We start from the raw sequence: 26,571 nt of genomic DNA, 5'->3' as shown, positions 1-26,571 counted from the left end.
TTTCAGTCTGTTATTACACTCTTAAATCCTGCTACTTATTCCTGCGTCTTTCAGGATCTTACAAAGCTTCAAACGACACGTCGACTATTAAATCAGTCGTCGACGATTTTGATAGTCGACGTAATCGTGACTAGTCGACTAATCGTGGCAGCCCTACTAATGACATAAACATAACACATATTTACAAAGAATAGATTTCTCAAAAAAAGTTACATTAGAGCCTTTATGGGTCTAATGGTCACTATGTGTAGAAGTTGTACCACTTTTAAAAATGATTTTGTCTTTAATAAAAGGGGGGAGGGGTACTGATGGGAAAAGAAAAGTGAGGACTGAATTAAGACTGTTGCATGGATAGTTCATTTAAAGTTCATTCAGAAATGACACTCTCCTATTCTCTTCTCTTCTGCAGCCTTTCTTTCTAATTCTTCTTATGCTGAATAAAAAGACAGAGAGAGCATCTGGTAGCAGTTATCTCACAAACCAAACTTTTTTTCACCCGTGCTGCTTCTCCCCAGAGCAGTTTTATAAAAGGGGGCCCTAAACAAAACACAAACAACGTCTTGCTAACTTTTTACAATAGTAACAAAACTAGAGCAGGGTCCTACCCTCCCACTGGCTTGTTCAGGTGAACTCTTTTTACGAGCATTCTTGAGCTCGGGGAGCGAAAGTTAAAGGGGGAGTTGAAGTTAAAGAGGAAGGGCAAGGAGGGGAGGGGGACAAAGCTCTTGGCACACCCTTCCCTAATAAACTCTATCCTCCATCCAATCAATGAGGACTAGAGCGAGAGCTGTTCCAAATCCACGCTGGTTATAAACTAGAATTGGGTGCAATGATTGCTTCAGGCTGCCTGTATGGCTTTTAGAAGTGTGCATGGCTCACATATGGCTCAGCTAACCTAACACTTGGGTCTTACCTCAGAGAGGAAGAAGAGGACAACGAGGGCATGAATGACATGTGACTTCAAACAGAACGAAAGTGCAAACTGCACCATTTGACTTGGGTCTCAGTGAGGTGGCGATCTGGCCTTCCCTGGTTGATCTGGTTTCGGCAGCTCTCATTTCATACTCCGCTCTCACTTGTTTGAGCAAAGTAACTAAATATTTCAGCAGTGGAAACATGACTGTCTTGTTTAACAGATTTCTATATTTAGCTCTACAGAGGTAGGCAGAAAAAGCAAACCTACCTGTTGAGTTCTGCCAGTGTGTATGTGCCCTTTTAACAAACAAATCCAGATCACTGTCACTGCATGAGTGACCTTGAGATGTGGGAATTAAACAGGATGTTATGCACAGCTTGAGCTGACCGCAGGAAGCTTCTGAATTCTTAAACTTGGTTGTAAAACAGCCTTGAACGACCAGTCAAAGTGAGGGAAACAAATACTCAAACTTGACTTGAAAACAGACCTGGGTAAAGATAACGTCAAATACAAAAACAGTTGCTAAAAATATAAAGATCCTCCTTTTCTCTAAATGATAAGAACTGGTTACAAGTTACATATGAAGGAACAACCGCTTTCCTTGACTAACCCTGCACTCCCCATACAGCTGTAAGAAGACCAAGGAGTCATATTTCAATTAGGGGAAACAATCAGGCTGTTCTTTCAGCTCTGTGTCATCAAGAGTACTCTCAAAGCTACTGCTCATCCACACAACTATTAATCATAAAATAAACACATACCACATGACCGATTGGCAGTTTCTCGAAACTAAGCTTATTATCTCTGTCTCTCTGTCTCTCTTAAGGCAGGGAGACTGACGAAACAGTCAAAGAATGCCATCTATTCAGACATTAATGACACAAAAATGCCGCTCAACAAAGACAGATTAGGCAGTCATCAGAGTTGCAAGCTCACCACCACTGTATTTAGAAGTCTTAGACAACTCAAATATGGCAGTCCTATGCAAAATGCAGCATTGCATAACGAGGTGAAAGCAGTAAAAATATTTTTAAAATCCTGCACTTTTTGATATTATTTAAAAATTAGGTTTTTAACCATTTCATTCATAAATACGTTTGTTTTGAATGCGCTGTGCTTACCCCGAGAATTGCAGTTTGAACTTGTTGTGGTCAATATATTTCAGGCTTCAAGCAGGAAGCAGGCACTCATGTGTTCCCCAATTTACTCATGTCACTAAATAAGTTTGTAGCCATAGCCGCCATAGCCACTCCTCAGAAATTCACATTTTTATTATTTTAGGGACAGGATACAATACTTTGTTTCACAAGTAACCTCTATAAGAATGACCCAAATATCAGCAATGCCTCCAAATGTTATGCTCATTTTAATAGGGTGAGCGTTAGGGTGCTGAATCCATGGGACATGTGACCGATTAGCCTTCTCCCATGCCCATGAGAAAAAGTGATAAGTTAATGAATTATTGAGAGCCCATGCGGGGGCCAACAGACAAAGAGCGAAAGCCATGCAATGCAGTCACTTCTGCACCCCATCTGCAGTCAAAGAATCCCCCCAAAGATTGATTCATTGTTAACACAGCCTGACACCCTGTGTGAGGGAGAAAGAGAGTGGTAGATAAAGGGACAGAGAATGGGGGGAAACAGGGGGCTCCGTTTGCCAAGAATATGAGCAGAAGTAGCTCATTGGACAGGTTCCCACAGTGGTCATTCTGCCCACTTAGAAAAATACCACATACATGGACTTGAGTAATGGCATTCTATGAGACAAGTTAGCCCACCTGACAGCTAAAGACTGCTAGTAGAACCATCCTTACTCATTCTTTCCCAGCTACCAACCATCTAATGTCCACATTACTGAGATATCACAGTCTACTTAATCCCATGTGTGAAATCGCTGAAAGTGAGAAAACTCCACAGTAGGCAACAACAACAAAAAAGAAAGAAAGAAAGAAATATATATATATACCTGAATGATCCCAGAAACTCTTGCATTGAGATGTAAATGCCTGCAAGTATTGGCAGGGATGGCCCCGGGCAAATAGAGCGACAGCACACCTAGTCCTCAAGCATTTCAGAGAAATGACTAACCTACCCCCTCACTGTTGCCTACACTTGAGCACGCTCTCCAAGAATTTCCTCTTACAACCTTAAAAAAAACAAAACAAACAAACAAACAAAAAAAACCCGAGTGCTCAGCATACACCTTGTCAAGCACAAGCACAGGGAGGCGAACCCAAACCGGAACCCTGCGAGTGTTTATCATCCTCTGCACTGAAACACATCCATCTGCCTCCACAACCAGTCCGTCTGTCTCTCACGCTCACGTATGCACCTACATGTGATTTACCAGCAGTGAACGCCAACATTTAATCACGTAGAGAGATAGTCCCAGTTATACCAACCACTACAAACACGCGAGCGCTATTTCGCTACAGTCATGCAAATAAATACCACATGCTGGGGATTGTTCAGAGCAGCCACGCTGAGCCAGTCAGTTCAAGTTGGGTTGCAAGCAGCAAGCGAGCAGCATAGTGTAGGCTACTGGAAAATACTGCGTGGTTGCCCACGACCCTGCAGCTGGCCAACTTTACTAATGTAACAACCACTTAGAGAAAACCCGTCCCATTTTAAAATGAAAAAAACATTTTGTCATTTTTCCTACACTGTTTTTTTTTTAATGGGTGTTACTTAGATGCTCCAAGTCTCTATGTCAAAGTATAAGGAGGGAGCTCTGTTTAACAAAACCCAAGTAGATACACCGTAATTAAGAGTGCTAATCTCCACCACATTCACCGTGGAAGCTAGTCACTAGTCCAGAAGGTCATTCAATATTGTTATTTAGATTTCCCCACTAATGAAAACTTCCGCGGTGTACCGTCACACATTAGCTGTGAACACAGACGACTCCAGCAGCATATGAACCGAAACTGTAAAGCAAGGCGGGCTGTCAGGTAGAAAATATAGTCCCCAAAGCAATTCAGCTGTGTGTGTTGACAATGAACACATGCTAACAGCGGCACAAACTTCACGTAAACGTTTCCAAACACAAAAGAGTTCACTCGTGAGCAGAGCTGAGTGTTAACAGCTAGGGTATTGCACCCCAGCGAATCAGAGCCTTGGTCTCGTAAACTTTGTAGCTAGTGGATAAAGGAAACGCCAAAAAATACAAAAACCAACAAGAATGGATAGTTATCAAGCCAAGCTCGACGTTCATTGTGATACCACTTATAGGTTAGGAGCTAATAATATTACAGCAAATATCCCATAAACAGACACTGGTAAGGTGGTTCGTTTTATCACGGTAGCGTAAAAAAGCACAGCCTGCTCGGAAAGCGAAGCTACACCAACTGCCTCTGTAACGGCCGTGTGCTTTCAAACAAACACCAGAGCCAGTGTTCAAAACTTGCGTATAACTGAATCATAAACCAACTGCAGAAAACTCACCGGCTTCGACGCTTTCATTGAGTACACCAGTTTGTTTTACGCCTCTAGAAACTCTCCGCCATCTTCGGCAAGACCGTGTTTGTTTAAATGGGAAGCACTCCCAGATCGGAGGGAGCCAGCTTGTAGCAGGTCGACTGGACTTCTGGGTAATGTAGTTTTCCCCATTTATAGGTCGCATCAAAGTGTTTGGCGCGTCCTGAAAATGAACTACACGTTCCTTTAATACCCTTAGGTAATATGAGCAGCAGACACAGATATTATTAGTGGATGTAAATTTTCAATTATACACTACATGTAGTGTTAATGGCATAAAGCAGCTTCATACAAACTACTTAGCCCTCCATATCTATAGAGTATCCGTTTTTAATGTTGCTCATTTCTTATTCCTCTTAATTAATCAACATAACACTGATAGCCATTTTGAATTTATTTAAGTTAGGAATTATATATTACTAATAATACAATGTCAGTAAAATTCAGCATAATTGCATGCAATAGGGCCTGAATTATAAACATCAACTAACTAACTGTAAATATTAATCTGAGTTTTTATATACTATGTACTGTGAAATCTTATCTAACACCATTCATTGCAGCACACATCTAGTATCTTGTAGTTATATCAGTTGCAAAGTGACTGTCAGTCATATCGATAGCATGTACAGCCTGGTATCACACAGACTAATGGCATACTGTCATTTTTTTTTTAAATAACCATGGAATCTCTGTGGCCCTTAAGCTGTACCACAGATGATAAAAAATTAAATAAATAATCTCCTCAGTGTTCTCTCCGGCACACCAGTTCAGAATTTTTACAAGTTAAGAAGGGGCATGGGTAAAAGATGGAGAGAAAACAGCAGGATGAGGGCGAGGGGAGCGAACAAGCAAAAGTATTAAATATGCAGTTAGATCCTTACTTGATCTTTCCTGTCGGAACACTTTACTTTTGGATGTAACAAAAAAAAAGTGAAAGGCTGGTCACATATTATCTTTACAGCTAATTGCTTAGATGACACAAACTGCTGCAGCACTTGCAGCCACCCCTGCACTCTGATTTATCTATTTGCTGTGAAGACGGTAAGTATTGCCTGAGGGGTGTCATACATGATCATGAGGCCATTTTGACCCATGATGCACCACAGAGTGCCACAGGAAGTCATTCCTGTCTGTCAGACTTTACAACTCCTGCTCATGTCTCCAGGACTTTTTTCACAAGTAATATCTTGTTTATCTTGTACACATGTACAGTATATTTTTATATATACTATATACTATAATATAGAGAGTTTACATTTTATTTGTTACATATTTATATTTTAATTGAGTGTCTGCAACATTTTAATGTCCCCCCTGGGATGAATAAAGTATCATTGTAACATGAGCATATAAAGACTTATGGATTGAACCACACCCATGAGTGCTTTTCATGGAGAGAAAAAAAGTGCCTTTTTGTTGTTCGTTTCTTTTGGTTTGTTTGTTGGCCTATAGAGAGCCTCAGTTGCATTCCATGAAGAGCCAAAGAGGGGCCCAGTGGCCCTCTGTCTGTACCCCTTCCCCCACTAAACATGGAAAACTGACCGCTGCCCCCAGTACAAGACACTTTATCCCCTCCCCCTCCCCTTACCACTTTGAAAGGACAGGAGATAGCAGTTTGAAAGGACAGGAGATAGCCCCACAATCATTAATGTATTCAGACCGGTTTACCTGCAAACAGCTAACCACATGCCTTTCTTTGCCCCGCACCCATTCCCATCCCCCCATTCTCAACACTGCGTATGACCACAAAGGACAAAAACACGATCACTGCACATTCCACGTTTCTGTGTTTGAAAGAACGATTTTAAGTTATACCGTTTATTAAAGCTGTAGTGTGATTTTTAGTGCAAAGATGCAGGGGAAAAAAGAGACTTTACTTTTGGTTTGCTGCATTTCAGCCATTAGACAAATCAAATTATCAGTTAAACGTGAAAACATCTACATTTAGACACATGAATAAGATATTAATAAAATTAAATATATTTAAGTCACCCGGGCATTGTCAGGAATTTTTCTGAGGTAGGCTAATCACTTCTTTGGGTAAGCAGTGGGTAAAGCAAAATTATTAGAAGGGCAATTCACGTAAATGTCTTCCTGAAAAACAAGAAATGAACCTGGTAAAACAAAACAAAACATGCGCAGTGACAGGGAGATTTATTTTACCCGCAGAACTGATGTGCTGAGAGAGGAAAATAAATCTAAATCAGGAGCACCGGAAAAATCTAACTAGGGCGCCATCTTGGGGCCTGCCAGGCTAGTTACTAGCTCTCCAGCTCCACTCAAATACGAAGGTCACAGGGCGGAGTCTACAGTGTGGACACCTAACCGTACGGTTTGAATAGACAAGTATGGCACAAGTATATTAAAGTTTATATGTCAGACTTTTCCGACTTCTTTTCCGACCATAAAATGGTTGGAAATGAGTTATGCGGTAACAACTATAGCTAACTATCAAGCTAATCATTGAGCTGTTTTTATTTGGCTAGAGAGGTGTCGTGGGAACAGTTCCCTTATCATTTGATATTAGGAAACATGATATTTATTTTTCTTCATATACCCGACACACAGTTTTTTATTAACATGAATTAGAAACGTTTGGTAGGTAGCAACCAACAGGCTACATACACGAAAGGAGTCTTAATTTTCAATTTTCTCATTATCATACCTAAAACCTTTATTATATGTTGAGACAGTTTCGCAGAAGGACCTCTAAAGTCTGATTCTACACAGTTATATGTGTAGTCATAGTTTATTTTACAGGTTTCTATGTCAACTTCCTATTTAATCATGTATCATAGATTACATACACCCGGTACTTTTCTAGCTAGCAGTTACTGGTTTAAGGGGTATTTAGTGATTTGAGATACAGACGAAGAGAAGAATTTGGGCAGTTTTTTTTTCCTTGTTTTTCTTCTTTTGACCCCCAGAGTCTTTAGCACGCTCTTCTGGCAATGTTTAACTTTTTTCAGTAAGTTTACATCGTTATTTTCCGAGTTCATCTCGCGAAGGTAATAAATAACAACTACAATATCATTGCCATTATTATACACCGTGCACCATCTAACATTCATTTCCTTCATTTGGCAGCATATGTGTCTGAATCAACAGAAAAAAGCTATCATTTGGACTAGAAGATTAATTCAGATAAATTTGTTAATTTTTGACGTCCAGTGAATTTATGGGCTACTGAGTGGCATGCTGTGATAACGTTTTACCACTAGAGGTCAGTGTTGTCTTACTTCCTGTAGAAGAGAGGCCACAAACGTCTGAGGAAATGAGCCAGGTGGTGCTCAAAAGACAAACCTTTTACGTTTTCAGAAATATACAACAGTAATTGCACTCTGGCTTTTTTGAATAATCATTTCCTCACAGAGGAACAATAATGAGCTTTCCTTTCTTTAGCATATTACTCCATGCCAAGATGTATGCCTGGAATTTAGAATAGAAAACAGGAGCGGTGGGTAGTTTATTATCTGCAGTTTATTGTTCTGTAGATGGCTTTGCGTCACCAATGCCAATTTTATTTTGGCAGTGAGCACTGAGCTATGAGTCTATATATCTTTGCTAAACAAGCCAGCTCCGTGGGCTCTTTGTTTGAAGAATATTAATGACTCAGTTATAAAGAGTAAAGTGTTTTCATGAATGAGAAAGTTAAGGGTGTAAATTTCAGATAATACCTCTGTGGTCCATCGCACTGCATTTTATTTATTTTCAAAGAGACAAACACGTAGTTTTCACAGGAAGAGGTACTCCCTTGCTCTTTCTATAGGAATTAAGAGGATAAGTAGCCGTCACATACTGCTAATCAAATGGACTTGATTAACTGATGAGGTGTGACTACCTCTGTGAAAGCTGTTTTTTTTTTTTGCAGTTTGCTGGTCTGGGGCATTCAGGTGTGTGTTAACACAGTGCTAAGGAAGAAAGACATCAGCAGTGATCTTAGAGAAGTAATTGCTGCTCCTCATTTCCATTTCCGAACAACATGAAGTCAGTCATTCTACAGTGAGACAGATTATTCAACAGTGGAAAACATTAAAGACAGCTGCCAATCTTCCCAGCAAGCTCACCCCAAGGTCAGCCTATACAATGCTCAGAGAAACTGCAAAAAAGCCAGGAGCTACAATTTGGACTACAGACATGTAGGGTAGCTTTACAGTTAGCATGTTAAATGTTTATAACGTCAAATTTTCATAACACTACAATTAGAGAAAGAAAATAGAAAACGACAAGTATGGCTTATTTGGAAGAGTTGCCAGGAGAAAACCTCTTCACTCAAAAAGAACATTTACAGGGCCGCTTAGCTTTGCAAAGCAGCATCAGAGTAAATTACAAGACCTCTGGAACAATGTCCTTTGAACAGATGAGATCAAAGTGGAGATGTTTGACCAAAACCAAACACAGGATATCAGCACAAACACCCCCATACCAACTGTCAAGCATGGTCGTGGAGGGGTAATTATTTGAGCTTGCTTTGCCATAGTGAAAGCTTTCATGAAACTGCATCATGCAGCTGAACAATGATCCTAAACACACAAATCCACAACAGAATGCCTGAAAAAGAAAAGAATTGAGGTGTTCTTGTGGTTCAACCAGACATCAGCCTGACTGAAACACTGTGCCAGGGCCTAAGAGAGCTGTGCATAAAGAAATACTCGCAAACCTCAATGAACTTATGCAGGATTATAAAGAAGAGTGGTTCAAAATCGCTCCTCAGTGACAGGAAAGACTGAAAAAAGGTTATACAGAAAATTGGTCAAAATTAGGCAACTTTAAATTTTTGCTTTATAGGTTTCACTTAATGCTAGAAGTGAAAATAAAGCTTAATGTAAAAAAGAAACACGTGTGAACCCTTTACAATGAAATATAAAGTAACATACAGATTCTTATACTCTTATTGAATTATACTGCATGGTTGAAAGTGATAACAGAAACTGAACCACTGCAACCACATTGTTAACAACAAACAACAGCAGTTCAAAGGCCCAGGTATGACTGAAACACATGACTGTAATTTGGTGTTCAGACTGAACCTTTACAGGTCAAACACACAGAGTGCATTTCATGTCGTGTCTGCCTACCCACTGGCTTTTATTTACATAGCAGTTTCTTTATCTTTCCCATGATGTCAGCTTACTTTGAGGGTGGAAACTTGTGAGACAAATTCCTTTCTAACACCACACGGGCCTGTTTATTATGCATGTGACTGCTGACTGCTGTTCGTAGCTGTACTGAAGAGCTCCTTTATAGCAAGTTGTCTGCAGGCTTCTTGTTATGTGTGGGTTGTCAGTGGCTGATTATTTTGATCTGGGCCTAGAGATTCCTGCTAGCTCTGAGTACTGCGTTTCAGCTTGCCTGTGCTAAACAAAAGACAAGCAGCCAGGAAATACACCAGCCAATCAGCAGCTGCCTTATATGCTGACAGCACATGGAGCCAGTCCTAGCGTAGCTTTTATCTGAACAGTTGAGTCGGACAGCTTGGAGAGCCGTGGCTGTGCTCTGAGCAGGGTGAGGGCTGACAGGGCTGTCCTCCATGTTTTAATAAGCATTGACATATCACACAGAGTATTTAGCCATGCATCCACAGAGGTAAGCCTTATTTTCATCTTTTTCCACATATACTACTTTGTCTATGAGGCACCAGATCTGTGCCTGAGTAATAATATAGGTTTGTCTGACAGAATGGGGGAGGGGAAGCATATTTGTCACTCACAGCACAGGAGTGGAGCCTGGAAGGAGAGCAATGCATGGTATAGTATAACAGACAGCCTCTGCTAGCTGGTTGGCTCTGTGAATATGCATAGTAGAGGGCCATAGGTCACATCCAAGGTCATTGTATGGTCTGACTAAGAAAACCTGCTTCCTTTTGTAAAGTTCAAAAGAGAAGTGACGTTCTGTGACTGTCCCTGGCCTTTGACAGGCCCAGTGAGAGAAACCAGGCAGGATGGGAGAGCAGTTCAGAGAGGAGATCCCAGAGGAATTAACAGATGGTAAACTGACAGCACAGCAAGTTTAATTTAGACCTCGAACAAGAATGAGAGCAAGGCAGCAGGGTACTCTTGTTAATTGTTTGCCAGACTAACACGGCAGGGAAGAACAGACTGTAAATGATAAAACTGTATTTTCATCCGGAACCCAGTTCACCCCAGAAAGGGGAATGCAACCTCCCCCAAAAAACAAACAAACATGCTGTTAAAAAGCCTGTGAGCTGATCATCATTATTATAAAAATACAAATTATTTATTGAGTAAATATGCTGTAGCTGCTTATTTATCACGAGCTTGGAAAAACTGCCTGAGCTTAATGGTGTGCACTGCCTCCCAGTGTTGTTCTCTGCTGCTGAGTGTCAGCCATTTTAGAGAGCTTCCCCTTTCTGTCCCTCTGCTCCAAGCACACTGAGTATTTGTATGTAAGACAGAAGGAAAGAAGGGAAGGACTTCCTCTCAAAAGGCTCTGCACAGAAACCTCATCTCATCCAGAGAAGCTTTTGCAGCCTTTTTGAAGTCGACCAGGTTAGATTGAATTCTGTTTATGCATAATGGTGTTGGTGTTTTGTGTGCATGGAGAAGATACACATTTTAAATTCAGTCAATGATTGTGTCATTTTTCTGTCGGTTTAGCAACATTATTTATATACCATGTAATATTATTGACAATGATTATAATGGACAGAGCAAGTCAAATGTAACCAGTGGGGTTATGGCCTGGATATAATATGGTGTTTATAAATGTGCTTGACCAGGGTTCAGGAACGATTTGTAAGGACTGAAACAACAAAGTCAACACTCAGTTTGCTGTGAATGGTGTCTGGTAATGTGTTTAATCCCCCCCAATTCCACTACGCTTTTTTTCAGGATTTGTACAGATACACTCACACCTACACATACAGCCTTTTTAGTTTGGTTTGTGCCTTTACAGAGTCCTTCCTCGCATGTTTAAATAGATATAACATGTTTTAAGGTATGGTTTTCCCACAGAAAACTGGTCATTTGCTTAGTAATTCTTAGTGACTTCTGTGCCTCGCTCATCACGCTTTCCTTTTTTACCAGGAGTATCCAAGAACGGTTTCCTAGTGTCAAACGTTTAAGCGTGTATCTGTTTTATCTCGTAGTCTGTATTTATGTTTTATGAGAACTGTGTTTGAATTGTGTATGCTATTTGTATCCATGTCTTTGAGGTACTTGATGTAAGGAAATAAATATATTTGGCTTAAAAAAATGAATACCTCTGCTTTAACGGTCAGCTTACGTCACACTGTGTGCTCAGATTTTCAGGCTGACAGTAGATGGAGGAAGGAGGCTATGCAGTCCATAGTGTGTAAAAGGCCTGTGACATTTTTCAGCCTCATCTTTGTGTCCACCTTTAGGGCCCTTGCTATATATCAGCATGCCGGGGCACATCATAAGCTGCATGTGGTCCTGTGCAGCAGATCTGACTGGTGCCGTGTGTACGTGCTATGTGTGCAGTGTGCACATTGGCCAAAGAGAGAGAGCGTGAGGAAAAAAGAGAGAGAGAGAGAGAGAGTCTTCAAAATGGACGCCATACACATATACTGGCTGAGAGCACAGAGAGAAGGAATCTGATCCCCTCCTTGTCAAGCCCGTAGGGCTGCATCTTACATGTCTGATAAAAGGAACAGAGCCAGAGTATGACTGGATGGAGTTTTAAGGCAGTGAGGGACTTGGTTTTCACGACTGTTTTTGTGACAGCGAGGATCAGTCCTCTCTGCATTGCAGCATTGTGGTTGAGGAGAGCGGGGAGAAGAGAGCCTGTGTGGCACACCGAGCTGAGCACCCAATCAGGCACCTCCGTGTGGTGCTTGAGCCAATCGGCAGCTCGCAGCCGAGGTTAAAGATTGTCAATTGCAGGAGAGAGCAGCAGGGAGAGAAGGCCTTCTGGGAAACCTGGACCCATCTTTTCCCTCATCCCCCAACGTCCTCAATTGATAAAGATAAAGATTAAAGAATAGGCTGAAGAATCTGTATGTGAGTAAGGAAAAAAGGTATGCCGTTCATTTCCTACATTGAGGCATGATTGTTATGGCAGTGGTGGGTGTGGAAGGGGATGTGTCAGAAGGTTACAGGGTTACAATGTGCTGAACTGAACGTGCTGTGGTCTCTGATTTATAAAGGGATTTTGTCAGGATAGACAGCAGTGAGTTCCCTCCTGTCTCTCTTTCCCTTTGTGTGTTGTTGTATTTCCTGGCCTGGACAGGACATGATGGTGCAGGGGTAAACTGTCTAAGGCTGTCCAGAAAGGCTGGATGAGGAGGCCAGTAAAGCAGTTTCACTGCACTCTTATTTTTGTCTGTAGATGTGCTGTATTTCTGGATGTCATTTCATCTTACTGTAGGGATTGAGGAGGTTGAAGGGTGTGGGGGTTGGGGAACAAGATAATCGAAATGGAAGCAGTATTCTAGCTGGATGAAAACAATACATTTAAAAGGTGTTTTTGTGAAGTGTAAGGGAAATAAATATGGAAAAAACCTGGTTCATCTGAGCACAGAGGCCACTGCATCTGCTGTGGCGTCAGAGAAAACCGTAATAACAAAAGAAACGACAACAGAGCACCTGTAAACCAAGGTGACTCAGATGAGAAAAAACCTGTTGGTTTGAGAGCACATTTTGGATTGCATTTGAATGTTCTTTTTCTCCAACAGAACTGTGGATGTGATTGTGCTTTCCACTACGATGCGCTGGCTGGTATTGGCTCGATTAATGAATATGACTTTTTGTTTAGACTATTTACATGCTGTTAACTTGTTGGATGTCAGAAAACGCAGACATTTCTTTCCTGTGTTTTCATATTTACTATTTATTAGGTCAGTAGAGAAAAGTGTCTAATACTAATAAATGGAGAATGGCAGCACACATTGTACTCATGTTGTCTCAGTATTGGTTAATTTTAACTTTCCTTGAGATCAAGATGTGGCCTTTGTTCTGAGCTGCTGGTATATTGGTTTGCTCTCTCATTTTGAGTCTTCTAGCTGCAAAACATTCACATAAATTGTTAGGACTATTACCAGTGGAGCATTTGTTTTCAGGTTTTGTAGTGTTGTGCTGTTGAAGTTTTGCTTACTCTGTCTTTTAAAGTCAATCTCACCTTTTTTACCTTTGAAAATCAAAGGAATTATTTCTTGACATGACATAGACTTACTGCTGGATATCATTCACATCAAGTCTTTGAAACCTGCAATACTTTAGCTCAGCTCCTTTCTTGAAATACTGAGACACTTCTTCTCGCCTATGTGACCCAACTCTCACCAGAAACCTGTTGTCATTTTTTCTCTAAAAGAACTTTTCTTCACATGATAGGAGGTGATCCAGAAAGTTATAGAATAAGGTTAAGAAAACCTGACCACTTGCATACCTACTAATGAACCTCACAACTGGAAGTCATTAATAAGAGAGGTTATTTTGTATTCAGCAGTGAGCTTTATTAATTCTGGTCCTTTTTCTTACGTGCAATTTGGTTCAATCGTAATTACACTAAGAAAGTAACGTTCCTCATACACCATGCGGTGTCTTTTCCCCTTTTCCGAAACATTTAGAAAAATAACAATATGACACATTTTCAGCTGACTGTTACATTTGACTGCACTACACATTTGAATACCTGTGGCAATGTTATTTTCAGTTTGGAAGAAGAAGAAGAGGGAAAAACAGAAGAACAGGCTGTAACAGAAGAAATGGAGATCTCAACACGGTCCAAAGGTAAAAATAAAGTATGCAAGGTATTCAGATGGTAAGGCTCTCTTTCTCCACCTGCAGCGTTTCTAAACTTTTTATGTGTAAAGTGATTTTGGTTTGGTTTATTACTATGAATTAGACGAGCTAACTCACAGTTCACCTGTGGCAACCCCTTGCAAGTAAGATTACATCTGAAAGAAGCTATTTTAGTGGCGCCACTCAGTTGTGTGAGTTCAAGAAAAGATGGTTGTCATTTCTGATACTTTTTCCTGCTTTTAGAATCAATATGTCTGTTTGATCTCTGATTATTGTCTGCAGTTTCAGAGGCTGGTTCAACAGAAAGGGTGGCACCAAAAAGAAAGATGCCCAGTCCTTCTCAGTCATCCAACGGTCACTCCTCTGCTGAGACCTCACCGTGCCCAGTGAAAAAGAAGAAGAAACCAGGTGCTGTTAGCAGCAGCAAAGACCAGGTACCAGTCAGTTCACAGCTGAGGATTTTTTTTTTTTTATAAATAAACTACATTTATAATAATAACACAGCAACAACTAGTTGATCATATTTTATGGCTGCACGATTTTGCATAAAATGAGAATCACGATTTTTTGGCTTAGAATTGAGATCACGATTCTCTCACGATTTTCTTTTCCAGTATAAATATTTATTGCACTTATTAACTGCACATCAACTTCGTAACAGTTGAGACTGAACATAAAAACAATAAATAAACATAAAAACAACAAATGTCTCACGTTTTGTTGTTGCCGCAAAATGTTGTACTGCTTGAAATTCCGTCTCCACCGTTGCTCGACGCTGCGTGTATAGAGCAGGTAGTGCAACAATAGAAAAATAGTTGCGGGACGGCACTGTGTAGCGTTTGTCTAGGGTGTTGATCATTTTCCTAAATCCCTCGTTTTGCACAGTGTTGATGGGAGCCATATCTTTGGTCAGGTGATAAGTGATAGCCTCCGTAATTTCTTTGTGCCTGCGAGAGTTCGACGGGTCTAGGGAAGCGCTGTATAAGGTTCCCGTTATTGATGTTTGGGTGGTTGACCGGAACGGATTTTCTCCTGTCACTTTCTCGTCATCCCTGTCGTGCTCTCCGTTGTTTTTTCCCTGCCAATTTTAGCTTCACACGGCACAGCTTCTGTATCACGTGGTATAAGGCTCCGCCCTTGTCATATGTTGAGCAGGAAAAGTGAGCGCTTGTTTTCATGCAGAGTACGTCCCGGATCAAAATGCGGTACAATCGTCGTCTTTTTTTTTTTTTTTTAAATCGTTGTCATTTGGAAATGAGATCGCACATAAGTATGAATCGAGATCGCGATTTTCTAACGATTAATCGTGCAGCCCTAAGTAAAATTGATAAAAAATATCAACAGTCCAAACTTTTTAAAGATACATTTATATAGTTAAAAGAAAATATATTTTGCTCTTATGTATTATCTTAATTAAAGGCTCATTTTTCACAGATAATTACAAAAATATTTTGTTTCTTATCTAGTGGCACTGATAATGTAAAAGGGTTTTAGGGGGTTTTGTTCAAATTTGTAATAATAGATGATCCAAAATATTTAGGAGAGAATCACATGTTACTAGAAAATATCAGCACTTCACTCTTTTGAATTTTTGCTTTTCAATATATGGGATTAAATATCCTGCACTAGCCTATATAGATATTGTATCATTACCAATCACTGGTGATTTTGCCAAAAGGTGTATTCAAGATGCCAGATTTATTTACTGCAAAGAGCAGTGGATATTGTCCCTTCTGAATGTGAAAGGCATGGACAAATCAGGCTACAGTATTCATGAAGTTTAAGTCAACTCAGACTTCAATAAGTTACACAATTTTAATAGCACAAGATAATTCTTTTGTGATGTATTGTATCGTTGGGAAGTTTCTGATAGGGCTTATATAAGATTTAGAGGCCATGTCCAATATTTTTTATGTTTGTCTGTTAGTTTTGACCTGATTAATACTGTTAATGCCTGAGTATTATGTGAAAATGAAGTCTGTGCAGCTGTAATTTTAACAAATGCTTTTATAGTTGCCAGTATTTCAGTAAAATTCCCTACAATCTGTACTATAATAATTACATGATTACTTGTGGCTTATGATTTAGCTTGCATTGCCATGTGAACGCTTTGCTTGCTTTCTGCTCAAAGCAAATCACAAATTTACATTAAGATAAGATAAGATAAGACTTTATTGATCCCACAACGGGGAAGTTTTTGTGTCACCTCAGCTCAGGTACAGATATCAGAAGGAAATACAAAAATACAAATAAGTACAATCAGTGAAAAAAAGTAAGATAATACACTATATACAATGGCAGCATACACAGTATGTGATTATGGATATGGTTGGAAATATGGAAGACATAAACTATATAGCTTGACATAACTATTGTACCACTACTATTCCTATTTATAGACATGTACACACACACATGTACACACTAAATATACATATGTATACATATATACCTGCACATGTCCATACACATGGAAGGTCCATTATGCATGAAGTGGTGACCATGGATGTTCACAGTGTCCAGTGACTTATGACATCGTGATTGAGGAGTTATAGAGTCTAACTGCTGTTGGGATGAATGATCTGCGAAAGCGCTCCTTCCTGCAGTGAGGGTGTTTCAATCTCTGACTAAAGGAGCTGCTCAACCCACTCACATACTCATGCAGTGGGTGATGTGGGTTGTTCATGATGGATGTCAGCTTTACTAACATCCTCCTCTCGCCAACCACCTCTACAGACTCCAGGGGACATCCCAGCACGGAGCTAGACCTCCGCACCAGTTTGTCAATCCTGTTCCTGTCCCTGTCCGTGCATCCACTCCCCCAGCAGGCCACTGCATAGGAAAGGGCAGATGCTACCACAGTGTCATAGAATGTCCTTAACAGAGTCCTGCAGACTCCGAAGGACCTCAGTCTCCTCAGCAGGTGGAGTCGACTCTGACCCTTCTTATACAGGACGTCTGTATTTGTAGTCCAGTCCAGTTTATTGTTGAGGTGAACACCCAGGTACTTATAAGAGTCCACTATCTCAATGTCTTTCCCTTGGATGTTCACCGGTGTTGTAGGGGGTGACTTCCTCCTGAAGTCTATGATCATCTCCTTTGTCTTGCCGGTGTTGATTTGGAGTACATTGGTCTCAGACCAGCCAACAAAGTCACTGACGACCCCCCTGTATTCCTGATCATTCCCGTCTGATACGCATCCAATGATGGCTGTATCATCTGAGAACTTCTGTATATGGCAATCGTCCGAATTATAACAGAAGTCTGAAGTGTAAAGGCTGAACAGGAAAGGTGAGAGAACCGTGCCCTGTGGTGCCCCCGTGCTGCAGATTACCACCTCGGACACACAGTCATGGAGCCTCACATACTGTTGTCTGTTGGTAAGGTAGTCGATGGTCCATGTAGTCAGCTGTTTGCCTACTCCGGCTCCCTCCAGCTTTCCTCTCAGTAGTGCAGGTTGGTTGGTGTTGAAAGCACTGGAGAAGTCAAAAAACATGATCCTCACAGTGCTCCCCGCCTGCTCTAGGTGAGAGAGGGATCGGTGTAACAGGTAGATGACAGCGTTATCCACCCCAATTCCAGAACGGTAGGCGAACATCACTGAGCCCACCAGTGGCCGAAGGTGGTGCAGGATGAGCCTTTCCATGGTCTTCATCAGATGAGAAGTCAAGGCAACAGGCCTGAAGTGGTTGGGCTCCCTGGGTTGTGCGATTTTTGGCACAGGAACCACACAGGAAGTCTTTCACAGTTCAGGAACCCTCTCCAAGCTCAGGCTCAGGTTGAAGATGTACAGGGCCACCTGACAGAGCTGGTCTGCACAGTCCCTGAGCAGTCTGGAGCAGATTCCATCCGGACCTGCTGCCTTCCTTGCCTTCGTCCTCTTGAGCTGATTTCTCAGCTGTGAAGTAGATGTGAGGCTGGGCTGGAATGGAGGGTGGGGCTGGCTCTGTTGTGGGTAGATGTGTGGATAGGGTTGAAGCAGGGTTGTGGTGAGAGGAGAGCTCAGGTGACAATGGCATTGCACCCGGGGGGCGGCAACTGGAGGAGGGTTAATGGAACCTGGGGGGTGGGAGAGGTGATAAGTGGGCCATTGTCAAATCTGTTAAAAACAGATTCAAGTTGTTAGCCCACCCCCGGCCAGCAGACACTGTGGCTCCTCCATTGTCCTGGAAGTGGCCAGAGATTTGTTTCATGTTCCTCCAGACTTCTCTGATGTTTTTCTGTTGGAGTTGGTTTTCCGTCTTCCTCCTGAAGCACTCCTTGCCTTCTCGGATCTTGTATTTAAGATCCTTTTGGACTTTCTTAAGTCCCTCCTTGTCTCCCGACCAGAAAGCCCTCTTCTTCTTGTTCAGCAGGGCCTTCAGTTGTGGGGAGACCCACGGTTTATTGTTTGAGAAACACTGTATTTTCTTGGTAAGGCACAGTGTTCTCAACACAGAAATTAAAGTAGTCCGTGATGCAGTGGGTGAGGGCGTCGATGTCCTCACCGTGAGGCTTGCAGAGTTCCTGCCAGTCTGTGCATTCAAAACAGTCTCTTAGGGCCTCAGTGCGTTCCTCAGACCACACCCTTATCACTTTCTTCGTGGGGGAGTTCCTCTTCACCATAGGAGTGTAAGTGGGGTGGAGAAGGACCAGGTTGTGGTCTGAGTGGCCAAGCAGGATGAGGGGTGATGCACTGTTAGCCTGCTTTGTGTTGGCAAACAATAGATCCAGGGTTTTGCTGTCCCTTGTATGGCAGTCAACATACTGGGAGAAGTTAGGGAGAGTGACAGATAGTGAGGCATGATTGAAGTCCCCAGAGTACCCAGAGATAATATGATTGCATTAGATAAATGATTGGTGGTAAATCACATTGCCCATTATGTTGTCCTTTGTAAATAATTAGTTATCCCCTCAACCTTGATTCCCATCAAGATTGTCCACACTGTTTTCCCCTTTTATGTTATAAAACACAGACTGAAATCACGGAATGAAGCTACATTACCTAGAATAACTGGACTTGTAATTCTTTTATGGTAGATTCATAAAACAGCAGTCAGTGTGTAAGAGAGTCAGTCTGTGTTTTGGATGGTAACTTCTGTGTGCTTTTTGTCAATGCTTTGCATGTCTGCTTGGCTTCTCTAATCTCTGGCCTGATTTTGATCTCCCCCAACTTTGTGTTTCTTTTGCCTGCATTCCAGTCAGAACTAAGACATGGTCCCTTTTACTATGTGAAGCAGCCAGCACTCACCACAGACCCTGTTGATGTTGTACCGCAGGACGGCAGGAATGACTTCTACTGCTGGTTGTGCCACCGCGAGGGCCAGGTGCTCTGCTGTGAGCTCTGCCCCAGGGTGTACCACGCCAAGTGTCTCAAACTACCAGCCGAGCCCGAGGGCGACTGGTTCTGTCCGGAGTGTGAGGTACTCACTCAGGAATGTGAAAAATATATTAGTGTTGTAAAGCGTAGGTTAATCCTGTACTTATATTGGCTTAATAAAATAAGACCAACCAGTAAGTATGGATTGTAGATGACAAAGATAGGTTGTCAGGCTTTCGTATGCTCAGTGCAGATATAACAAAAGTGTTTGTTTTCTCCTGGTGTCTTTTAGAAAATAACAGTTGCCGAGTGTATAGAGACTCAAAGCAAAGCCATGATGATGCTTACTATAGATCAGCTGTCTTACCTGCTAAAGTTTGCCCTGCAGAAGATGAAACAACCAGGTGTAAGTATTCTGTTACCCCTGTGTTTCCAGAAATTCGTGCTGCTAAAAAGTTTGAAGGCACAAATTTCTTTTTCATGTGTATGTTCACATGCAGTATATCACTGGGATTTTGGCATCTCCTCTTTGCTGACCAGTGGTGATTTTTAGACACCTTTTGCAGCCAAACGATAACTGTACTACCATCTGTCATATCAGATAATCTGCACATCCTGAGGTGCAACCTCCTCACAAACAGTCCAGCATGGTATAATATTGATTTGCATGTGCTAATAATTTCTAATAACACAACTAACAATCATTTGATAATGATGGGCCTGACATGGCTGGAAACCATGAAAGTAAATATCCTAGCTGGTGGTGAGGATACAGCTGCCCCTCTCACTCTCTTTCAGGATCATCCCCGCTTGTCATCTCGCTCCCCCCATGCAGCTTCCACGCAGAGAAAGACTTATAATTGGGTAATCAATTACACCACTAACAAGACCCCGTCATGATTTCTTCCTCCACTAGTATTCCTCCTTCTGTTTGAAGCGGCTTTTAGAACTTTTAGTAGTAGCATGGTGGTAGCATGTTGGTTTGTGGCAGAGGGGACAGGTGTTGAAAAATAAGATTTAGGTTAAGGTGTAATAAATATTGAAAAAAAGCTAAGGTTTAGTTGAGTTTATTTAGCTTCACTCTCTTCTCTGTTTACATAATCCTAGACTGAACCATTCCAGAAACCCGTGTCTCTTGAACAGCATCCTGATTATGCAGAGTATATATTTCATCCTATGGATCTCTGCACACTTGAGAAGGTAATACGTTGAGCAGTCGCGACGATTGGATAGTGTAAATGTGGAAAAGTTGAATCATTTGACATTTGAACATCATTTCTTTTTGTCACCACAGAATGTCAAAAAGAAAATGTATGGCTGCACAGAGGCCTTTTTGGCGGATGCAAAATGGATCTTGCACAATTGTATTATATACAACGGAGGTATGCTCCTCGATGTGTGAGCTGTATTACACTTATCTACAGTTATGGTATAATGAGTATAGTAATGCACACGATGCATGACTGTGTTAATAGCAGATAATTACACTTTCCTCAGATTAGCTGATATTAATGTGTTATTAGAGTGCATTTCCAGATGAGGACAATTAACAGTAATTCTGTCTTATATAAAATAACCGTATAACTAAAAGATTTAAAAGTTTTTACCTAATTGCATGTCCTTATTTCAGGCAACCACAAACTTACAACTACAGCTAAGGTGATAGTAAAAATCTGTGAACATGAGGTAAATATTACTTTACTTTTCATTATGGGTAACACTATGACATCTGAAACTTAATTTAGCCATCTTTAAATGCACATTTATTTGTTTCATTTTGTTTTCAGATGAATGAGATTGAAGTTTGCCCTGAGTGTTATTTATCTGCGTGCCAAAAGAGAGACAACTGGTTCTGTGAGCCTTGTGTAAGCTGAGTTACCTGAAGTTTCTGCTGATCATGCTATCAGAACCTTCTCAAATGTACAAATCTTTAGAGTACAACTCTGTAGTTCCAGTGTTTTACTGTATGTCTGCAGAGTAACCCGCACCCTCTAGTGTGGGCCAAACTGAAAGGGTTTCCATTCTGGCCTGCTAAAGCTCTGCGGGACAAAGATGGGCAGGTGGATGCTCGCTTCTTTGGGCAGCACGACAGGTATCAGTGCTTTGCTCTTCAGTTTCTTGGGCTTGGTGGCATATTACAGTCTTTGTGTTAAAACGAGAGACATATTATTGATCTTCTTCTTTCAGGGCCTGGGTTCCTTTAAACAATTGTTACCTCATGTCCAAGGAAATTCCTTTTTCTGTAAAGAAGACCAAAAGCATTTTCAACAGTGCCATGCAAGAGATGGAGGTCTATGTGGAGAATATGAGAAAGAAGTTTGGAGTGTTTAATTACGCCCCCTTCAGGACGCCGTACACGCCGGACAATAATTTTCAGATGCTCCTGGATCCTTCTAACCCCTCGTCAGGTCCCATCAAACCTGAGAAGCAAGAAAAGATCAAGCTGAGTTTTGATATGACCGCATCGCCTAAAATTGCATTGACCAGGACCTTGTTACCTGGGGCTGGGGTGGGAGGAAGCGCAGCAGGACGCCGGCTCCCTCTCACTGACATGCCTCGCTCACCCATGAGCACCAACTCCTCTGCTCATACAGGTTCAGATGGGGAACAAGAAACAACCGACAAGTCCCAGACAAAAGCATCAAACAGCCAGTTCAGTACAGGAGAGGAGTCCATGGACTGCACAGGTGTGTGAGTGCCACTCCAAGTCCTCCCCTGTATCAACTATGAGCAGTATGTTGCTAGCAGATGTGGTTATTCATATATTTATCAACTACTAAACCTGTAGTCACCTTTAAAATGAAATCAGTATATCTGCTGATATAAAGCAACTGTGATAACATCATTTAAAAACATATATATGTAATAAGCATTGCATATATCTGTCTGCTTATATCTGCATTGTGTAGACAGTAGACCTTGTTTCAAAACAAATATCTATCGACAGTCTCACCAGCTCATCCTCGACCTGGTGGTGCAGGTGGTTCCTTGGACAGCCCCAAATCATTACCCTCTCAAGCTCCTGGCATCCCCAAGCAGGAGAAGACACCACAGACAGGAAGTATTCTGAACCTTAATCTAGGTGAATCCTTTATGTCTTTGTAACAAAAACTACAACACACAATAATGTGTTTAAAAATGTCTCCCTCTATTTTAAAAGCCACTTCTACTGCACACACTATGACTGTCAAATCATAAAACCTTTCCTTATTGCTCATGTACATATGCACATTCTCTAGATCGAAGTAAAGCAGATATGGACCTAAAGGAGCTGAGTGAAACAGTTCAGCAGAAACAAGGAGCCACACCTGTCCTCACATCTCCAAAAAGACAAATCAAGAGCCGTTTCCAGCTGAACTTAGACAAAACCATTGAGAGTTGCAAGGCTCAGTTGGGTTAGTAGAGATACTACTGAGGCCAGTTTTGTAATTCCTTTGTGTTGATAATTTGTTACCAGTGCCATAATTGAAATATTAATTGGGTTTTGTTTGTTTTTGTCATTTTGGGACCTTCTTCATAGATATGTCCCAGGACACAGTTTATTGTGATGTGACAGCCTCTTTCATTGCTTTGTAGGTATTGGTGAGATCTCTGTGGATGTGTACAAAGGTGTTGAACACAGTGACTCAGAAGAGACTGATAAATCTGACTCCAGTGACAGTGAGTATGGCAGCGATGAGGAGCAGAAGACCAAGAATGAACAAGACACAGCACCCAGTGAGGAGCCCCAGAAGGAACCCACCAAAACTAATGTCAAAGACCAACCTTCCCCCAGCAATGAAGAGGAGGGTAGAGCTGATTTACTTGTAGCAACTGAATCAGCAGCTGGCGAAGCCAGTGTGACGGTGTCTGACGCTCAAACTAAAGAGAAAACGAGCAGTGAAGTAGAAAAAGAGAGCCCAGAGAAAAGCAAAGCACCTCAAGAATCACCTGTTCCCAGAGAAAAGTCTCAGGTGAAACAAGAGACAAAGCAGACTGTGCCAGTGGAGGACTCTGACTCAGAGAGGGAACTGGTTATTGATCTTGGAGAGGAGCAAGGTGGCAAGGAAAGGAAAAGGAGAAGAAAAGACAGCGCTACTGTTAAAGATTCAACTACTGGTAAAGTTGAAGGTGACAGTTATACTTTCTCTGTGTGTCTGACTAGAAATCGTCTAACACTTCATGTTATAGTCCTTATTTTGTTTAAACCTTATCAACTTTGTATGGGCAAAATTGGCAAATAAGATATGATTTTTCCTGTAGGTAAAGCTTCTGTAACGTCAACGCCCCCATCTCAAAACAGCACGGCACCTTCCACACCCTCTAGTGTTTCCATGCAGTCCCCTGTGGCCATTCCTGTCACTGTGGTCTCCTTCACTGCTCCTTCTCCTGCAACCATCAGCCTCGCGTCTGCATCCAGTGCCACTGCAACACCCCCCCCTTCCACTTCCACCTCGACCACACCGGCTTTGAAGAAACAGCGCCCTCTGCTGCCTAGAGAGACAGTGCCAGTGGTACAGAGGGCTGTAGTGTGGAATCCCACAGCTAAATTTCAGACCTCCTCTCAGAAATGGCACATGCAGAAGGTGCAACGTCAGCAGCAAAACCAGCAACCTGTGGCAACCACACAAATGCAGGCGTCATCTCCCAGGCAAGGCCAGACGCAAGTGCTAACCCAGACCCAGGCAGCTGCAAACGGCTCTACAGCAGTCTCCTCCTCTTCACAAAGCACACGCTATCAGACCAGACAGGCGGTGAAAGGTAAAAAACAAGCTTCACGGTATGCTAAACTAAGTATGACCTAAAACTGTGTGACTCAATACAAGTCAAGATTCCTTCATGTAAGAGTGGTTAGACAACGTACAGACCTAAAGAGCAAAATGAATTAGAATACTACAATTTCATGGCTACAGTGAAAATGTTCTACTTGCATGTTTCACCATGTGAATAATAGTGTTTCTTATTCCAGCTGTTCAACAAAAAGACACCCTACTCAGCACGTCCACTTCAGCTGTCACGCTGGTTTCCAGTAGCCCAGCTTCCGTTGCCATGATGGCAGCGTCGAGTTTAGGCACGGCTGCTGCACCTTCACCAGTGGCAACAGACCTGTATATCCCAACTGCCTCGGCAGATGTGGCGGCAGACATTGCCAAGTACACAAATAAAGTTAGTGCATATTTTCTTAGACAAGCAATTTGTTTTATGTTTTCACTGGAAACACTGCTGGTGTAGTAAAAATACACAAGATACATTAGCACTGGGTAACTTTAAAACTACATATTAGTGACAGAACAACCTTTGTGTTATTAGTCTGGGTGAGAGGCAAAGTATATCATTTTTAATGACACATCCTCATAAAATTGTCTTCTTTCTTTCAGATAATGGATGCAATTAAAGGTACAATGAGTGAAATCTACAACGACCTTTCAAAAAATCCTTCAGGGAATACAGTAGCAGAGGTAGGTGGTTGCTCTCGGTTGCATATAGACTGAAAACGATTCAGCTCATTTCCTTATCCTCGTATGCCTTTATCTTTTTCTTTTTTTTTTTTACAGATAAGAAGACTGAGGATTGAAATAGAGAAATTACAGTGGTTGCATCAGCAAGAGTTGTCCGAAATGAAGCACAATCTTGGTGTGAACTTTATCAGTCAACGTAACCGTGCAGTCTTTTTTTCCCCTCACACTGTACAATTAGTTCTACCCGTGTTTGGTCACGCTTGTGTTCTTCAATGTAGAGCTTACGATGGCAGAGATGCGGCAAAGTCTGGAGCAGGAGAGGGAGAGGTTGGTGAGCGAGGTGAAGAAACAGATGGAGCTGGAGAAGCAGCAGGCAGTGGATGAGACAAAGAAGAAACAGTGGTGTGCTAACTGCAGGAAAGAGGCAATCTTCTACTGCTGCTGGAATACCAGCTACTGTGATTACCCCTGTCAGCAAGCCCACTGGCCAGAACACATGAAGTCTTGCACTCAGTCAGGTAACAGCGCATGTCGTCACTAACATGCTGAGGATCATATTGACAAAAACAAAGACTGTATTTTCTTATGCTCTCCATTTGCATGCCTGTATAACCACCATTCATTTCTTACGGTAGTTGTAATTAGTTTGGGCTGTTTTTTGTTTTATTTGTAGCCACGGCTCCACAGCAGGAACCTGAGGCCGAGCCTACAGCAGACCTCCCAAATAAAGGTTTAGGGCAGACTAGCGGTGGCCCAAACCCTCTCAGAGACACACCAGCCTCTGCGTCATCCTCGGACAAAGACTGTGACATGGAAAAGAGCACTGACAGTGTTGCCGTCACTTTGTCATAACCACGCTTACCATACTTGAAAATGTAAATGTAAATTTTTTTCCTCCCACTACAATAATATGTCCATGTAATTCTGTTCAACAGCCTTTTCCAAATTGAAAGTGAAAAAAAATCAATTTATTTTTTATTTATATTATTTGTTTGCCTTTCGGGCGTCACATGGTTCCCCCACTGCAGAGTGGTGTAAAACACGACTGGCAGCAGAGTGCGGCAGTTTAAAAAATAGCTTACAGTGTATGTTCTTGCACTCTCTTGCTGGTCTTTATAGGCAGCTACCAGTATAAAGAGCTTAAGAGCATGCTTGAGTGTCATAAAACATATCAGTGGTATATTGGACAACAGTTAAACCATTTATGACTACAGAAATGTAACCCGTGTTAATGAACCACCTCAGTTGTAGATTAGAGGACTGCTGACAGAAGTGTCTGTAAATGACTTATTTTGTATTTTGTGTTAATTTATTTGTTATTCTATTGTTGTCTGTTGTATACTGCAAAGAAAGTAACAAATACACATTTTAAACAAGCTGTTTTATATGATTACAAAAACAGTCTTACATTTGATCTTTTAGTTGTCTCTAAAGTTGAGGGGAACCTTAGGGTTTGGTTGAATGTAAATGTTATAAGACTGTACTAACAATGAAACAGCTGCGGCACATTTTAAGATTTGAACATTTCCATAATCTGCATCAAATGCCCCCAAGTAGACGTTTATGGGCCTATCAAAAACAGATTTTTGAGAGGTCGGAATTGTACATTTCTGTGTAAATTGTGACAAAAACAGTAAAGTAAAAAAGTAACATAGAAAGAGTTGTGACTGAAGTAAATTTTAAATATCAGCTCATAATAATAAGAGCTCATTTGGCA

General features: G+C 41.5%; 2 protein-coding genes across 13 annotated transcripts in view; one reads left to right on the top strand and one right to left on the bottom strand.

The window, feature by feature from the left end:
• The window catches only part of LOC309706328 (nuclear receptor coactivator 3-like), a 35,661-nt gene extending 31,172 nt beyond the window's left edge, over positions 1-4,489 (bottom strand). The window contains exon 1 of the mRNA XM_082532735.1: positions 4,360-4,489. The gene's annotated coding sequence lies outside the window, so the exon portion shown is untranslated. The remainder of the gene's footprint in view (positions 1-4,359) is intronic.
• A 2,087-nt stretch (positions 4,490-6,576) lies between these two features.
• zmynd8 (zinc finger, MYND-type containing 8) lies at positions 6,577-26,512 on the top strand. 12 transcript variants are annotated; one of them, XM_082532741.1, is made up of 22 exons: positions 9,846-9,981; positions 10,074-10,142; positions 14,029-14,105; positions 14,400-14,551; positions 19,298-19,519; positions 19,709-19,822; positions 20,215-20,280; positions 20,524-20,616; positions 20,711-20,798; positions 21,047-21,102; positions 21,204-21,281; positions 21,393-21,508; positions 21,604-22,103; positions 22,364-22,498; positions 22,656-22,811; positions 22,993-23,526; positions 23,659-24,156; positions 24,365-24,561; positions 24,774-24,854; positions 24,951-25,029; positions 25,133-25,372; positions 25,528-26,512. In XM_082532741.1, exons 1-22 carry the CDS (start codon positions 9,968-9,970, stop codon positions 25,704-25,706), a joined length of 3,744 nt encoding a protein of 1,247 aa, XP_082388867.1. In that variant the 5' UTR covers positions 9,846-9,967; the 3' UTR covers positions 25,707-26,512. The 12 variants fall into 12 exon arrangements, with proteins under 12 accessions (XP_082388873.1, XP_082388867.1, XP_082388870.1 ...); XM_082532743.1 differs by lacking the exon at positions 9,846-9,981 and adding an exon at positions 10,811-10,904 and having other exon boundaries at positions 10,121-10,142; positions 19,376-19,519; XM_082532740.1 differs by lacking the exon at positions 9,846-9,981 and adding an exon at positions 10,811-10,904 and having other exon boundaries at positions 10,121-10,142; positions 22,993-23,514.
• The last annotated feature ends 59 nt before the right edge of the window (positions 26,513-26,571 follow it).

This window comes from Aulonocara stuartgranti, assembly GCF_965226115.1.
Source record: "Aulonocara stuartgranti genome assembly, chromosome: 5".
Taxonomy (NCBI): Eukaryota; Metazoa; Chordata; class Actinopteri; order Cichliformes; family Cichlidae; genus Aulonocara; species Aulonocara stuartgranti.
Note: the sequence above shows the minus strand (reverse complement) of the source record. Positions and strands in the feature narration are given on the sequence as shown.

Excerpts from the sequence above, each read along its gene's own strand:
- zmynd8 (XM_082532736.1), top strand. Across the intron at positions 22,104-22,363 it reads GGAGTCCATGGACTGCACAG|TCTCACCAGCTCATCCTCGA; the intron begins GTGTGTGAGTGC and ends ATCTATCGACAG. Across the intron at positions 24,562-24,773 it reads TTGCCAAGTACACAAATAAA|ATAATGGATGCAATTAAAGG; the intron begins GTTAGTGCATAT and ends TCTTTCTTTCAG.